General features: G+C 34.9%; 1 protein-coding gene across 1 annotated transcript in view; it reads left to right on the top strand.

Annotated features, from left to right (window-relative positions):
- The first annotated feature begins 17,369 nt into the window (after positions 1-17,369).
- Positions 17,370-19,056, top strand: part of LOC132708421 (nucleolar protein 4) — a 159,729-nt gene continuing 158,042 nt past the window's right edge. The window contains exon 1 of the mRNA XM_060680762.1: positions 17,370-17,993. Within this exon, the coding sequence (XP_060536745.1) occupies positions 17,535-17,993 (459 nt within the window). The 5' untranslated portion in view covers positions 17,370-17,534. The remainder of the gene's footprint in view (positions 17,994-19,056) is intronic.

Below are 19,056 nucleotides of genomic sequence, written 5' to 3'. Positions count from 1 at the left end.
AGACAAGTTTCCGTCATGCAGACTATATAAAAATCGTTAGCGATAATTAAATCTCTGATATCCAAAAAGTGAACAGTTAAAGAACCAACATTAAAGTTAGCGATTCTGAGGTTACGACACACCGCCATCGCAATAGAAGAGCGTGAGGATTAACAATTAGAAGATTAACAATTAACACTTCTTTGCGAATAGTAGCGTAAAGAAGAGTTTACTCATCCTGCACTCCCAAATCCGAAATCCTTTATGCTTTATGCGCTGACAAAAACAAGTCCATTGTTGCTCCACACGTATTTGTAGCCTTTGGTCTTCAATTTCATAGCATTTTTTAATAGCTCATACGTTGTTTTACATAACTCTTCGTTAATAAAAATTTTATGTTTTAGGTTGTTAATGCCACACGGTGTTGTATACAAAGGACCCTTTTATTTTCTGAGGCGCAACAGTTCTGTAGCCATGTTCTTCTCTTTGAAGCTAATAGAAGTCGATGGTCCTATAGTCCTAGGCCTGATAATTTTTGGATGTTTAATACTATTTTCGGTTATGCGACTATTTACTTGCTTTATTACTTTTAACGTTTTCTCCTTAATCGTCGTGTTGTCATCTTGATGGTGATATGCTCCATTTACAAGTAGCTTCTTTCCCATTCTCTCAACTTCCATATCATGCAATTTGGACTGCAACATTTGGACATCAATCTTCAACCTGCGATTTTCGTTTTTCACCTCATCTATCATCTCGCCCATAACTTCATTTGTCTGTTTTTGAGATTTCGTACATGGAGTTAAAGAAAACTAGAGATTTTTTTATAGATAAGAATTCCTGTATAAGGCTTAAAATTGCATTCTTAAGATCAAGTATTAATAGACGAAGTGTCTCATCATTATCATCACTGACAACACTGTGCACCCTGGTATGACTTGCATTTAAATTTGAGGAACACAGCGCTTCTCCAAACGATGATGGAGTCTTCCTCCTACATACGCCACATACCCAAATTGTATCTCCTTCAGCTATCACTCGCAACACCAATTCGCTTAATTTTGCACAAATTGCCACAAATAGAACACTGTATCTTGCTACATGTCTTGGATACATACGCACCACACAAACCAATAGGTACCGCCGGCGGAAAACGAACGCTCCACGCTCACACACTACAAAAACGCACTGCAGTTCCGGCAAAAAATTACTGCCTAGCCGTAACATTTTCGGAGCAAAATACGACTACAAGTTATCGCCAATGTATAACAATACCTTTACATATCTTTTTAGAAATTAATTACAAGTAAATTTCCCAAAAAAACAGCACTTGAGCGCAGCAAACAACTCTCATTACAACTATATTAAGTTCAAGAGATTATAATAGACATGTGAAATTTCGTACACCCAATGCTGTATTTAAAAAAAATTGTGGTTCACTAAATAATGCCTTCATTAAAATACCTGAAGTGGTATCACAGATATAAATATATTTTAATTTTGAAAACTTTACCACCTCTCAAAAGTTAAGACTTTTAGGACATATGTGCATATGAAGGGTTCTTTTTAAAATGGACTCAAAAATCGCCCTCTTAATCATTGACATTCCATTAGAAAACACCACGTATAGAGGTTCTGCCTATGCTGATAGTGCAGGAGTGTTTGAAGTGATGATGAAAAAAAATATTGAGACAGAATATTAATTTGAGCATGCACGGTCATTTGACATTTTGTTTTCAACCAATAAGACCTAGCGGCATTCAATAACCAACATGGCCGCTTACAGTTCGTCATTTCGACAGGTTTCAGTTTAGATGTTTATGCCAATATTTTTTCAAAATATGCCCAGATCCAATATTTTTTTCGCGAACGAAAAAACTACTTTGCATTATGACTAATTATTTTTATATTTACCCCTTTAAATAATAACTGAAACACCGCAATGACTTTTTCTTCTACCACTTGCTCAATATGCAATATAAATACCCAGTTGTGCACTGATCAATAGTGCGGAAAGTGTCACTTCGTCAGCAGCGTTCGACACCATCGCGAGCCTCTTTGGGCGTTTCCGGTACTTTAGTCACGGATTTGGAAGGAATTTTGACGTTTGCTAGTTCTAACACATCACTCAGTGAATGTATTCGTGGTGTTGCAAAAATGTAGTTAAATAATTTTCCCGATTTGACTGATTTAAAAAAATAATTTTTAGGTTATGTGAAACTAAAAAAACTATTAACAAATAGACAAACAACGGGCATATATATATATATATATATATATATATATATATATATATATATATATATATATATATATATATATATATATATATATATATATATATATATATATATATATATATATATATATATATATATATATATATATATATATATATATATATATATATATATATATATATATATATATATATATATATATATATATATATATATATATATATATATATATATATATATATATATATATATATATATAATATATATAATTCTTTTCTCTTTTTTTTCAGATTTAGAAAATGACTTACTTTAAAAATTACCAAAAGCGTAAATCAATAAAACTGAAACTCCGCTTTCTATTGGAGATAGACGAACACTAATGCTCTGGAGCTCAATTTTGATAAAAAAATCAAACGGTGTTTTTAAAAAAAGTGCATTTTGAAAAAATGATTGTATAATTTTATGTTATGGAAAATTTGGCGTTTTAATATTGGACATCCTGAATGTTTAACATATTTATAATAAATTTATAGATATTTTGCCCGAAAGTTTTGAACAAGTAGGACTTGCACGGATCAATGTGAGTTTTGATTAGTTGACAAATAAATGGAACTGTATAGTGTGTTTAATGAAAGCGAAGAATACAATCAACGCAAACAATATGCATAACGACCAATATCCTGAAAGAAAACAACCTCCTTAAAGACAATTTCCCAAGATCCCGATACAACCTAATTGACAGTAACCAGTTTGAGAGAAGTGGTTGTGGTTTGGGGAGACGTTAAAAATAATTTTACAACGTGAACATGAAACACCAACAAGGCTTGCAAGAACAAAGATCAGAAAAACTAAAAAAAGAAACATACATTCCACACATTACCAGAAAAATGCAATAGTGCAAGTGGTTCCCAGCAAAATTGTAAGCACAATATCTAGTATGCTATGTTTCTCGAAAAGCAATTTTAAGGTTCTTTTCAAGGATCCAAAAACATATAACGTCCCATATAAAAAAAACGATTTTCGGTTGATAAATAACAAGATATTAATATAAAAGGTACTTAAGTGACTTTATTCTGCGTAAAAAATTCTGTGTTAATGTTTTCAGAGAAATACAAAACTTTCTATAACAAAATTGCAGTTTTCACCATTATGAAATGAAAGTAGAAAATACTCCAGAAAATGCGAACTAAAAGTTTCACCAATAAAATTCGCAAAAATTTTACAATGGTATTTGTAAAAATCGGTTACTGTGCAACCAAATGTTACACACTAGACGTAACCTGCAAATAACTTAAAAATAGTTCAGTGATAATTTGGCATTTGTTTATTATTTAAATGTGACTTACCCTTCGATAAAGTCATTCGGATCGAAGATTTTATTTTTTAATCTGTGTATGTCGAACCAACTCTGTAATACACAAAATGTTATTGTAATGAAATTAAGTGCAAAATGTCAAGCTATATGCATAGAATGTTTTCTGGTATAAATATGCGGTATCAATTTATGATAATACCTTCGAAAAGTAACAAAAATAGTTTTGGTCGCTTTACATGGAAGTCTTAATTAGAATTTTCCAGAAGTTTTCTTTTTTTACTTGATGCAGTCCTACAAAAAGTGCGGTAAACGGCATTTGACTCACGAGTTTATTTGGCACGAGCGGGAGTAGAAAAAAATGTTACCGAACGTGTTGCCTACTATATTTTTTCTACGACCGTTAGTTTTTGGGTACATTTTCGCAAAACTCGAATACATTCACTGACATGACTGTCAGAATTGGGAAACCTCAAAATTCAAAGCGTGGGAAATATTTCCGTAAAATCCCGGAAATATCCGAAGTGGTTCGAATCCGTAAGAAGCAAAACTGACGTCGTAAAGTGACGCTTTCCGCACGCTAGATCGGTGTGTAATCAGGTATTTTACAGACAGGAGTAGATGTAAATATGATCAATAACTAGGCATACTTAAATACTTGTGAAAAGAAATCAATCAATCAATAGAACAACACAAATTAGTCGCACATTTTTTATTCTACATAAGATATGATTATTGTTATTTAAATTTAAAAAAAAACCGTTTTTTACAGTTTTCCCTTTTTTAGTTTTTTTCAGCGTTCTGAATTAGTAATAATTAAAATTTCTAACTAAATTTGTTTAACAGACCGTTCTCTACAGGATAAGTTAACAGAAATTTTAAAGGAGTTAGGAGTGTATGAAAATTTTCCAGCTATTTTTCGGTCTGCAAACGTCAACTTTGATACAAATTGTCAAATATCTTAGAAACGATGAAATTTAGATATGGTTATGGTTAAGGTATTATGGTTAATTTTTAAAATTACTTTCACACTATACAGGTTGTAACAAAACTGTTAGAATGTCAAAGTTGTTTAAATGCAACCCCCCTAGCTTTCCTGGATTCTGTAATCAAAATAAATATGCGTTTTAATTGGGTTTTGTTACCTAAATCTTAAGATTTTTCAAATAATTTGAGTTTTGTCAAAAAGTAATTTAATTTAAATTTGAATGTAATGTTAATTGCTTTCAAATAAACAAATAAAAGAAGTAAAAAGTAATTAAAAATATTCTTTTTATTATTTATTATTAAATTTTATTTGAAATTTTCATTGCTTGTATTATGGGCCAAGAGGCTTCCTCTGTTGGGGTATGAAACTCGTTCCATATGCTCTGCTCTTCTTTATTTGCAATTAAACAAATAGGTATTCTAGACCGTTTTTATGCCATCACTTTTTTGTTAATCAACCGATTCACTCAGTAAGATAAGCAGTTCCGTATTTTACAGATAAGAATATTATTTTCAAATATATTCCGTTGCTAAATTTCAAATATACTCCTACTCACCTTAGAATGAAGTGACTATCTAATATATTAGTTGTTAATAAACTATATTGTGTTTAATTAAATGTAAAAATATCCTAGCCGTGCGGTAAAATCTCCAAGCCCGGGCGGTAATATCCTGGAAATGTCCGAAGTGGCTCGGATCCGTGGGAAACAAAACTGACGTGGTAAAATGACACTTACCGCACGCTAGAAGGGAGTAAAAACAGTATATTATGCAACAAGTGCGGTAAACGGCATTTGACTCTCGAGTTTATTTGAAACGAGCGGAGGGCAGCGGAGCGAGTGTTTTTTAAACGAGTGACTTAAAAAGTTTACCGAACGTGTTGCGTACTATACTTTTTCTACGACTGTTAATTTTTGGGTACATTTTCGCAAAACAGCACGAATATAATTGACAATCGTTTAAAATTCAAGGAGTGGGAAATATCTCCGAAAACATCCGATCGTTCCCAAACCCGTGCGGTAAAATCCCGGAAGTGTCCGAAGTGGCTCGGATCCGTGGGAAACGAAACTGACGTGGTAAAGTGACGCTTCCCGCATGCTAGATCGGTATGCATTTACATACGGGAGTAGAAAAAATATTTTTGCTCTACATTGAACTGTTTAGTTTTTATAAACGTTTAAAGTAGACAAAATGCGCCAATATAAAACGTTTTAAGTGTCAATAACTCAAAAACAACTGAGGAATATAGCCAATACGACATTGAACAAAACTTATCGCAAATGTTTAGGAGTTTGATTAAATGTAATAATATTTGAAGTGTTCCATTAAAAAAACATTTTTGGAATTCATGTTTTTGAGGCCCCCTGTAACTTTATAACTTTTGTACTCAACGTTTTTTTTTTAAAACCTGTATTTAATGCGGGTAGGACAAAATTTAATGTAATGTAAATGTACTCCCTGCAAATAGAAGCACAAGAAATGTTTATTTTGGAATATATTTCATGTGTTTGAATAAGTTGATACAAAATATCTTTAAAATTTATATTACGTTTTATTTGCTAGAATTGACATTTAGGCCACTGAAACCTAAGAGCGAGTAAGATACCAGTTGGCAATTACAAGTGGCCCAAACACTAATTCGTTTGAATTATACGCTGACGTTACGTCGATCGATGAATTCGTCTCGATTAACGGTTCGAATTCATCGGTTAACACGCTCAACCCCTACGGGGTCGGAGATGGGAATTTGGCGAGCGATCGGCGGAGAAGGAATAGCCGCGACTCGGACCGTTAAACCCCTTGATGACCTTTGGTCAGCGAGACGCGGTCCGAGATGCGGGACGCTGCGCTTGCTGGACCAGTTCAACTGCCGAATTAATCTGGTCGGCGTAACGGTCATCCGTTTTCTTATTGCGTCCGTGGCGCGGTGGGAATCCGGAGGGATGAACACCGGGTCATCCATCCATAGTCAATCACCGCTTTCTCCCGTTAACAATTTTTATACAGAGAAAGAAAACGGTTGTGTATCGGCCGTCAAATTCAATAATAATTTATTTTTTTAATAATAATAAAAACACTCCCAATCTACAGCATCTACAGGTCCCTTAGCTGTTAATCTCTATTGCAGATTCAATTGTTTGTGCATTCATTTGTAATGTATTCTAAGCTTTTCTAGATCTTATTAAATATGTCAATGTTCTTTAAATATGCTAACGTATTTGTAATATGTTCTTTTTTCAAATTGTCTTCAAATGATAGAATTATTTTATGCTTGTCTCTGCGTGTTATATGTTGGACATTCATTGAGTTGTTAAGAGACAGTTGTTGAGACAGAAGAAGATGTTTATGTGTAAGGACCGTATGTCCTGCACGTAGTCTAAAGACTCGTACTGCTTCAGGGCTAGAAAGTTGTGTAGATTCATATTTTGTTTTTTCTTCTGGTCCTATTTTTCGAAGCAAAGTCACAGTTCTACTCCAAGTGTTTTGCCAGTCATCTCTAATTTTTTAGTTGACTAATTGTCTGAACTGTTTTCTTCTTATTACTGTTTGTAGACTGTTTCTTGCAGATGAGTATACAATACTGCTATAATCAACTTTTGACAGAATGATTGCTTTATATAATTGAAGCAAACTTTTTGTAACTACTCCCTGATTTGTGTGTGACAAGACTTTTAGAAGGTAATTGCTTACAATCTGTGGTTAGCTTCTCAATATGCTTTTGCCGGGTAAGTCTACTGTCAAAAAATAGAAATCTGATGGTGCTCACACACTCGATAGTATTCTCTCCCAAATAAAGGACTGAGTCATAAGGAGGTTTTCTGAGATGACAAAATTGCACGCATTTTGTTTTCTTTGGAAAATTAAAAGCCAATTTATTCCCCGTTTCCGATTATTACATTAATAGTTGCTTGTAACACTTTAGTTATATCTCCAACTTTTTTTCCACTACAGAACATTGCTACGTCATCAGCATAGATACATCTTTTTATTTCTGGACTTATGTTTCTACATATATCATTTATGGCAATTGCAAATAGCGTACAGCTAAGTGTTGACCACTGTGGGATGCCGTTCTCCAGTAGTCTAGGTGTAGAATGTCTCCAACTCTGACTCTGAAACTTCTATTTGAGATAAATGATTTAATAAATAGTGGAAGTGTACTTTAAATTCATTTTTCCTAGTTTATCTAATATTGCAAATCGCCACGTCATATCAATAGCTCCTTTAATATCAAAAAATACAGATACGAAATGTCCTCTCTTTCTAAAGGCCTCTTGTATGTGATGCTGAAGCAATACTAGATGATGATAGTTGATCGTTTTTTTTTTCTGTACCCTGCTTGGTAGGGAACTAATAAGTTGTTACTCTCTAAGTAGCTTTGAAGTCTGTTGGGGCCGGGCCGGCTTGAAAGTTCTAATTTTTTTTTATTTGGTATGGGGATGGGAACTACTACTGCCTCTTTCCAGGAATGGGAGTAGACCTTTTCTTTCCAAAGTTTATTGTATACCTCCAATAGTGCTTGTTTGGCCTGTTTTGTTAAATTTTGCAACATATCATTGGAAATAGTATTAGGGCCAGGAGCTCCTTGTTTGGATTGCTGAAGTGATTTATTTAGGTCATCTGTTTTCAAGGTTAAGTTATATTCACAGGAACCGTTTTCAGCAAAATTCAGATATGTTTTTTGTTCGGCTTTTATTTTCAAGAAATCAGGGTCATAATTTGTTTCAAAATGAGCGGCCATTGTCCCCACTATTTCAGTCTGATCTTGAGTTATGATTCCAGCTTCTGTTTGAATGGAGGTAATTGTGTTGTTTAAACTCAGTCCTGAAACTGCTTTCACTTTTTTCCATATTACCCTTACATCTTCACTTGGTGTTATGCTATGCAATTATCTCTTTTATTTTTAAGAATTGTTTTTCTTGGTAATGCTCTGGCTCTTGTAAAATGTATGAGATTGTCTGTTGTAGGATACTGTTTAAACCTGTTAAATGCTTGTTTCTTTAGTTTAATGACTTGTCTTATTTCAGAACTCCACCAAGGTGCTGTTTTTGGTATAGCAATATTCGCTGCTGCTACAATGCACTGTGTAAAGCTCTCTAGTAGGATTTGGTGGTACATTCAGAGCGTTGGAGTATTTATTCCAGTCTGCTTTTCTCTTTTTATCTTTTTCGGCTTTCCTATTTGTATTCTTTTTTTAAAGTGGTCACTATTGTGTAGTTCTACTGTCCAAGTAAGTGTTGTTGCTAATTCGCTCACCGCGCAGGGCGTCCGTAATGGATTTCACGTCCAACTTCCTAAAAAAAAAAAAATAATAATAATAAAACTAACCAAAACACTTTTGTCGATTAAAAAAACCTCATTATGATCCAGTACTCTACTTAGAAGAAAATATCATCGAGTGTGCAGATACAACAAAATTTTTAGGACTTGTTGTATATAGCAAACTTATTGGCGAAAGCAAATTAAGAAACTCAGCACAGAGTGTAAACAATCACTAAATATCCTGAAACTTTTATCACACACAAAATGGGGAGCCGATCCAAAAAGTTTACTTCAAATCTACAAAACCCTCATTCTATCAAAAATTGACTATGGCTGCATCGCTTAATCATGTGCGAGAAAAAACTTATTAGATCTGCTAGATCGTATTCAAAATTTGGGTGCTTTTCCAACAACACCTGTCCAGAGCCTCTACTATGGACCTGGATTGATGCCACTAAACCTACGAAGTGAAATAGAAATGACAACATATATAACAGCAAAAGCATATAAAAAAAAAAAACAAAAAATAAATTCTTATTCTCGGATATAAATGCTACTCCAGACGAAGAAGTACTACAAGAAAAAATTGAAGTTAATCTACCAAGAGAACTGATAGATGATAATGATAAGGTAACAATTGCAAACAACTTGTTATCAAGAAGAACTCGATTGGAGACAATTGGTTAATGAAAAAATTCCTCAGCACTGGCAAATCATCTGTATTGAATGTAACACATTGCATCGAAAAACAAAACCGGAAGTAACGGCATATGAGCACACAGATCTACCCAGACTTGAAGCAATGAGATCTTTTAGAATATCTACAGGACACACAACCCTTACCCAGAAACATCTCATTAACGGTTAACATCCTCCGAAGTGTAATATGTGTGAGGAATATATCACCGTCGTTCACATAATCAGTGAGTGTCTAATATATAGTTTACAAAGACAACAAACAATATAAAATAAAACCGATTATTGAAGACAACTTGAAGAAGGAATAGATTAAACATACATGGACATATTTAAAAGAGATTTACAATTAATACTATGATTAGACGAGGGACATACGTGTGAATGCAATAAAGACTGACTCACGAGAGAGTCCCGCACTCCCCTGCGCTTGCCACACAGTACGTCCGTTAAGGATTTCACCTCTAATTCCCTCAAAAATAAATAACAATAATAATAATAATAATTAGAAGTAGCAACAAAATGGCCTCCTCTATAACCCCCCCCCCCCTATTATCAATACTCACCAGAAACTGTACTAGAATCCAACACCCACCTACTCTATTGGGACCGGCCGATAACCACCGATAGAACTGTGGATTTCAACCGGCCTGACATAGTGGCCATTGACAAACAAAACGAACATTCATTTATTATAGATGTGGCGTGCCCACTTAGTGAGAATGTTTCTAAAACGGAGGTCGAAAAAATTACAAAGTATGAGAACCTGGCAAGAGAGATCAAAAATGTCAGGAAACTCAAAAAAGTATAGATAGTCCTCATAATAATTTCAGCAAACGGAGCCTTTACGATGCACCTAAAGAAAAATATCGATAAACTAAACTTACCAAGGCGATTGTACGAAATCATGCAAAAATGCGTAATTCTTCAGACGTCCCATATAACGCACAAGTTTCTGAATGGAACAGAACCATGAAAAGAAAAAAAAAGAGGATCTAGTGGAAAAGAATGAAATTTCTCTCCACCAGCCCGAGCCTAGCCCAAACATGAAGAAAACACCAAAGAAGTTATTCGGCAAGTGAAAGTTCCAGCTTCAGCTGAGGAAAAGAATATTAATAATAATAATAATAATAATAACTGCAAAGCAAACTAGCACCAGTTGCCAAATTCACAGAGGACATCCTAATGGAATTTGGAATAGAAAAGTGTGCATACATGCGACAGGTGAGGTTCAAGAATCTGATAACATTAGATTAATGGAGAAAATGGATTTTACAACACTACCCTGGCACGAAAAAAGTAAGAAGTAGAGGAGAATGAAAAGGGTGGGATCCGTCATGAAAACTTTCTTGTACGCAGGCGCACAAATTCAGGCTATCAACTCATGCGCTCTACCTCTCAGACAGATTTGCAGGCTTTAGAACGGAAAATAAGGACCAAGATGGTCAAACAACGCGTTCATCACCGGTCATCGTTAAACTTGCTGTCACAATGATTAGAATAGTTGGTATTTCGATCAAGATGATGCCTGTGGCGATAAATGATTTTTAAAGCACAATAAGGTCTTATAAGAATATATGATATGTGACTGAGAAACTTAGCACAACATATAGCAATAGATCATTAATAGTAATAAATCTTTGGGTATCTTGTACGATTAAGTTTTAATATATGCATAGATGGAACACTAATATAACTATTACACTACATTATTATTATATAATAATCTTTAAAATAAATTACATTGTTCAACGTCCATTTACAAGATAAATTTGCTCAAACATTTGTAAACTATAACTATTCACACATACGTTTTATGAAGGCAGAAAACGTCAATATTATTTACAGGAGTCATTAAATAATTTCATCAACACATAGTTTTGATCAAAAGATTTTTTGTGGCTAGGTGAAACACTGACGGTGATGCCCTTACGGTTCTTGAAGGTACTTGAAAATTAAGTTGACTCGGCAACTCAGGTCTACTCATTAGAGTTTCATAGTTTATGTAAAAACTGAAGTGAGACACACGTCCTGAGGATCAACTAAAATATACCGCATCAGTCATTCAAAAAATTGCTGTTGTGACGCAAATATACAAATACGAATGGTTGCTAGGGTAACTAGGAAAAGTGGGAAAAAATAATTCCCGAGGGTGACAATGAATCATTGCCGTGTGAGATTCTAATGGATCAATATTAAAATTTTCAAACTTACATAATAAATTGTGAACTTAAACACAATTGACACTTTTATAGAATATGCAAACTACATCGTATGCCTCTGAGCGTCCTTTGATATGATAACACTAGTTCACAGTTATGTAGCATTTTTGCTATTAGTCATTGTTTATATATATATATATATATATATATATATATATATATATATATATATATATATATATATATATATATATATATATATATATCCCAAAACACATTTGCGCCTTCAAAATTTACCTTTCTCACAAAACATAAGCACGGCGCAAATTGAGCTTAAAAACTCCCCTACATTGGCGTAAGCGTTTCTTCATCGTAACATTAAAACAGTCATTTCTTACAAATTATGTCGCTATTGTTAAAAAAAGAACTATTTATTATTTTATGGGAACGGTTATGGTATCCATATCCATATAGCTACCATATAGCCGTAGAGGCACAGCATATGCCAATAATACAGGAACTTATGTAACAACTATGAAAAAAATTTAGAACAATTTTTCAATGAAACTTCTACAGGCTACTGTAATACTATTTACGAAACTTGTTCATTCCTCCAGCGTCGGTTGTTGTTGAATCGAACTTGGTGACGTTTCGCCAATTATCCTGCTGGCTTCTTCAGAGCTTAACTAAAAGTGGTTTCCAGAAGCCAACAGGATGGTTGCAAATTTTAAAATTTCGTTTTTAACGAATGACCTTGCTTCATTCAATAACCAACATGGCCGCTGAGAGATCGTCAATAAGTTTGAATGTGACATTTTTGCGGTAGTTTTTACCCAAATTTCGTAGATGTCGTTACATGTTTTGGAAAAACGAGTTCAGTGTATTGAAATCGCTGTTTAGAAAGAAAATGGAGCAATGTGCAGGTTAATAGGTGTGTAGGCACGCCTTTGAATAATATAGTGTTGGTAAGCCCGTCAGGATATTTACATCATGTTAAAAAGTAAGCAATGCCATCTTGTTTGATTAGGTAGCTCCTACTTTGTGTGTTTTCAATTTAAGTGATTTACTTGTCAAATATTGGTTGCCATATTGTTGAACCCTGCTCTACTTTCGAAAATATAACAATTTTAAAACATGATCGCTTGCAAAAGCTCTAGAGTTTCGCAATGTCAAACCCAACATTTTCAGCGCATCTCCACAAACTTGAACAATGTGGTTTCTAAATGTCAGTTTTGTGTCAAACATCACACCAAAGTCTTCTTAATAATATCTAGGTCACGCCAAGTCCTAATTAAAAGTTGTAGTACCAGTTATATTACAAAAAGACATTACCAAGCGTTTATCTGTATTCAGGATTAGGTTATAGAAAGCACATCAAGAAGCAATAGCATCCAAATCGTTTTGCAGAGGTACACACTCAGGCACACTATAAATTATTCTAAACCATGTAAAACATTATCGGTAAAAAGCAAAGTTTGAGTATCAATGTTAGGAAATTGTTATTATTTTACTATGTTTATTACTATACTAATGCTTACTATTACTATTACTATTTTAGTATGGGGAACGCCACTATTAGTCATAAACCTAAATTGATAAATGACCGCGCATCTCCACTACTGCAGTCTGTTAAAAAAATATGATTTTATGAGCGCAACAAAGACAGTGATCTGTGCCTTCCGTCGTCTATAGTTTTAGTTATGAATTCGATAAAGCGAGCTAAGTTTCTAATGATGCTTCGACCATTAAAGAAACTATATTGTTTGTTTGTGGGCTGCTGGCTTCCTCCCAGACATTTGGAAAAGTGTTTGTTGTTAGGACCAAGTGAGAAATAAGAGATATCGAATTAACTAAAGCATGTGTGCAATCTCGCAAAACAAAACAATGAACTTTATCAGGATCTCAAGATACCATACCTTGTTCATAATCCGTGCAAATGACCTGTATATATTATCATCAAATGCTTTATAAAATTCATTGAACTTTCGTTGGAGAGTATAGTACACCAAAAAAGACCAGACTAACCACAAAAAATTAGCAAGAGATTATTCAAAATTCACTCCCGCAGTAGTGAAAATCCAAGGAGGTGATCTGGGTGTGAAAATTAATGTTACCTAAAAAGAATTTTAGGTTTTCAATTTTAATAAAAATATATGTGTAGAAATATCACTTGTCTTGATTGTTTTCTTGTTTGAGTCCGATTCAGCTTCCTTGCTTCGCTTTCCCTGGACCTCTTTATGAATTTCGTACTTTTCAAATTATTTGAAGCTGTATTATGGAATTATTTACAATATGTCGAAATTCCTAGTAGCTTTACGAAATTCTATAGGACATAACGGAATTCTAAAGTTGTTTTAAATAATTTTTCAAAACAACTCAGTATTCAACGTTGTTTTTGTAATGAATTATTTAAAATACGTTGAAATTCCGAGTTGTTTTAAGCAATTATGTAAGACATGTTGTAATTCCGAGCTGCATTAGGGAATTATTTACAATAAGTGGATATTCCTAATTGTTTTACGGAATTCTTTAAAATATGTCAGAATTCCGAATTTTCTTAAGGAACTTGATGTTTTTACAAGTATTCTGAATTCTTTTACGGAATTATTTAAAATAAATCTGAATTCTGAGTTGTTTTACTGAATTTCTTAAAACGAATTTCGAGTTGTTTTAAGGAATTATTTAAAATAAGCCAGAATTCGGCTCTTCAAAACAGAAATTTCAAGTATTGTTAAGGAATAATTTAAAATAAGTCGAAACACTGCGTCGTTTAAAGGAATTAACTACAACATTTTTTTTTTCAAAAAAACTTCTACAGGCTATTGTAATACTTTTTATAAAACTTCTGGATTCCTCCTTCGTCGGTTTTTGTTGAGTCGTACTAGCTCGTTTCGGCGTTCGGCAGCTTGACTGAAACTGACTAGCTAATTTGGTTCAACAAAAACCGACGCAGGAGGAATCCAGTAGTTTTATAAAAAGTTTAATTACAACATTTAGAAATTCCAAGTTGTTGTAGGCAACTATTGGCAATAAATCAATTCATAGTTTTTCGGAATTCTTTAAAACATGTCAGAATTCCGGATTGCATTAAGGAATTATTTAAAATAAGTGGAAAGTGGTTGGGCATTTGCTCGGTTGTAGACTCAACTCGATGTTTTTGAAAGTTTTCGGAAATTATTTAATACGTCCAGAATTCTTTAAAACATGGAGTAATATCGGAGATCCTTTACTTAAACTACGGAATTTTTAAAAAAGTAAGCACAAAGTGGCACAAAGTAAAAAAAAGAAAAGTCTGGTAAATCGTAATATAATGAAACTTTAAAGACGATTATCAAAATTGTCATCGAATCGTGTCGCTTGCAAATATAAAATCGGCTCGCTACTCGTGCCCGCTACGTTTTAAAAAAATAATATAATCGAGGCGTACGGCCGCCGTATTTTTCGACGACGACCTCGCCTGAAATCGCCCGTGATCGTCGGTCGTGTCGCGGTCACCGCTCGCCCATCGCCCCGACTTCCGCCTACCGTTATTACTTACGTCGGCCGGTCGGCTATTTATCGCGTCCGCGGCGGCGGCTTTCCGAAACAAAGCCTTTTTCCTCTCGCTATCTCCGCTTCTCCCGCCGCCCACCTCACCGCTCGCCACACAGCCGGCCATTTCACACTCAGTTCTGATCGAAATTAGCGGATTTAGTAACAATTTAATATTTTGAACGATGAACAAACATCTATATTAGACAGGGCTAGTCAAAAAGCTCGCAACAACCAAATATTTGGGACAGTATAGAGAGAATAAAACATAAGTTAATTTAAACTGTGAAACAAAAATATTATTATAACAAACATCAGAAATATCGTATACAATTTATCAACTATTTTAATTTCTGATCGAAATGTTTTTTTTAAAAAACCTCTTAAAAAGGTTAACTGATTATCCGCTTTGAGATGATCACTTCGGTAACCCTTTAATATTTTGAAGGATAAATGAACATTACACATTTAAATTTACAAAATTTTTCGTTACTGGACCAATTTTTTTCTATTTTTACGAAAAAGAAGCAGAAAAGGTCTCTACAGATGAATGTTGATGTCTGCGTTGATGAATGAACATTCAGAAAGGTACATACAAAAAGAATAATGTCCCATTTTTGAATACACCACAAGCGCCGGTTTTATAATTTGTTTTGGTTCTAGTTCATTTTGAGCAAACTGCGATTTTGTACGTGCTTCTGCGAGCAGAACTACTATATGTTTTTGCATGCCCGATTTTGAACGGGCATACATCAACGCGGACATCAATGTTCGGCTTCAGGGGCTTTATAGCTGACTAATTAATTAAGTATATAAACATATTTAACTAGACATCTCTATTAAGTTTTCTACATTATTTTTAGTCCGTCCAATAATTAAAACATACCTGTAGGTATCTTAAATCGCGATCTAGTTTATATGTAAAAGGAATCATATAAACAATGTATATACAAATACAAATTTCATATTTTGAAGGATATCTACATTACACAGGATTAGTCAAAAATCCCAAAGCAGCTAAATCTATATATATGGACAATAACGCCAAGTTTATAGTCTTTCTCTCATACGCCCGAAGCTTCTTATCTTGACTGAATGTTTTTTGAGGAGCAGCCGTCTGCGGGAGTTTTAACCTACATACAAAGTTCTCATTTTAAAAAACCAAAACCAAAAGATGAATAGTAAAGAGTACGCCATTTAAAATATTAGTAGACTAAATATCAGCAATAATAATCGATACAATTTAAAGTTTTATTTGAATGGAGACATTTACTTTGTTTCGTGAATTATAAGTTACTCTGTCTACCTCATTCTGAATTGCTAAATTTACAAAAACGATATAATTTTTGTGGTTGATCGGGTGTTGTAGTAAATTTTGAATTTATGTTGAAAGTTAAATATATTATTGATTGTATAATTCTGTGAAGCAGCCCAGAAGTAAAAAAAGAAAGACGGAAAGAGATAATATATGCAAAATTTACGCACACTGGACCAACTTTTTTCTATTTTTGCTAAAAAGGAGCAAATACTAGTAGTGACTTTTTTTCACCTTAAAAAAACTGAAAGTTTACCGAGTAACTTCTCTGATAAAGTCATACTACAGTATTTTTAATCCGTTCAATAATTAAATTAAAACGAACAGTACTTAAAAATGCCGCTTCTTGAAAAATAATATGTTTTAAAATCCCTGCAAGTTTCTCCAAAATGTTAAATCGAGACCCAGTTTGTAAGTAAAAGAATGGACGAATATAAATTAACCATTTACACACACCAATTGAAAATTGATTTCAAATTTGCACCAAATCGTATCTTTGACGCGGGGTAACAAGCAACTAATGTATCGAACACCTAATAGCGCAGAGTAAACAAAAAATATTGTCTGAACCTGAGTATTTTTAAAATCCAGGGCAAACTATTTTCATTTTCGATTACTTTTATATTGTTAATACCCCGGTGTGCGGCGGCGGCGGTGGCTTTCCGAAACAAAGCCTTTTTTCCTCTCGCTATCTCCGCTCCTCCCGCCGCCCACCACCCCGCTCGCCGTTCCCCTAAAAACGATACGAGACCCACACACACACACACACGCGGCGCAGACCGCCGCCGGTGCCGGTATATCCGTGCATGGGCCGCCACCGAGTGGTGGGGAGGAGAGGCCCGACACCGAAGGGTCCCGCAACGGCAGCGATCCGAAAACAGACGCACCGCAGTTCGGCCGCGGGACAATCCGCTCGCTCGCTCACTCGCCGGACGACGTTCGAGACGTCGCGACGCCTCCGCCGCGTAAATCCGCCGCTCCTTCGACTTTGAAACTAACGCAACAGGTGCGTCGTCGGGCCGAACTATCGTGTAGTAGGCCGACGCGCGATGAGTTCGGAATCGAGGCGGCCGTGCGGGCCCGTCAAAAGCGCGAAACGCAAAAAACAATCAAAGTGCGCCGCGCACGAACGTAACAACAACAATAAACGACCGCGACCGAATGGGACCACCAAAGACGACATATTCGACGCTTATCAACCGTGGGTGATCAGGACGTACGGAGATCAGGCCAAGACGAAAACGATCACGCTGAAAAAATACGCGCGGATACTGAGGACGCTGAGCGGCGACGAATTGGCAAACGCGGACAACAGCAAGTTCCGGTTTTGGGTGAAGGCCAAGGGATTTTGCGTGGGGAAACCGCCCGGTTACGAGGCGAAGCCCGCCGACGCCATAGTGGGCCGGTACAGCGTTTGCGACGAAGACGGGGGGATTCCCCCGCAGGACGACGAGCTCAAAGGGTCCGCCAAGGATCCCCCGCTGTACGTTCCGACCGTCACTTTGAAGGTAAGTCGAAGACGATTTTCGATCGAATTCCCCGAACAGCAGCCCACCGCACTTTTTACTTGCCTAGGGTTGTCAATTTTCGGAACGTTTATGAAAATTAATTTTCAACAGAAAATTATAAAGTGCCTACCTTAGTTTAGAAGTTTAATCGCGGAAATGAAATAAACCCAAGCAGTACTATTTGAAATTAGCTTTGGATCAAAATTCACTCACCACTAAAATTTGGGTCAACTTCAAAGTTTACTGCTGACTTGATTTCGATATAAAAAACAATTTTATTTTAATTTACTCTGTAAGCAAAGTGTTTTAACGGAAACCACGTTTAAACTTTTTTTATTGTTTAAATCTTTTTCTCACATGAAATATGGAATTTAATGTCAAAGAAAAAGTTTGCCAGATTACGAGAGCAGTTTTATAATGCCACACCACATACTGCAAAAATAGTACAAAATTAAGCTATATAGCTTTTAGTGCCCTGCATATGCTGATAACAGACGGGAAATTACGAAGCGACTAATAACCAAGAGCATTACGGCATTCAAGAACCAACATGACCGCTGACAGATTGTCAATAAATTTGGATGCGCCATTTTTTCGGATTTTTTTTTTCAAAATATGTCCAAATCCCATTAAATCTTCATGCAAACAGATTAGCAGAGGAGTTTTATATTTCCAGATCACATACGGCCCAAAACGAGGTGAATATTGAGATCTTAAGCCAAACAGTTACTAGATTTATAGAGACCCTGCTGATAATATATCACTCACTGGATGCAGTAGCGGCACATCCACAAATTAATAAATGCGAAAAAAATCCGTGATTTAGGAAAATAAAAACTGAAATATTGAGATAACACATATCAACTCTCCTACTTATAACAAAATTTATAGTGATATGATTTGTATTATTATTTATTAAAACAAGAATATTTAAATTAACTAAAAATAGCTATTTTCTGGTATCTGCCAATGTTGCACCCAGTGAGCGATATATGAACTATAAAAAAAATGAGAAGGTTCAATCAGTATGCGCAAGGCAATTACCAATATCCGTAGCGTTTAG

Source organism: Cylas formicarius, unplaced genomic scaffold (genome assembly GCF_029955315.1).
Source record: "Cylas formicarius isolate icCylForm1 unplaced genomic scaffold, icCylForm1.1 PGA_scaffold_10__41_contigs__length_53128322, whole genome shotgun sequence".
In the NCBI taxonomy this organism is placed as follows: Eukaryota; Metazoa; Arthropoda; class Insecta; order Coleoptera; family Brentidae; genus Cylas; species Cylas formicarius.
This window is presented reverse-complemented; position numbering and strand designations above follow the sequence as displayed.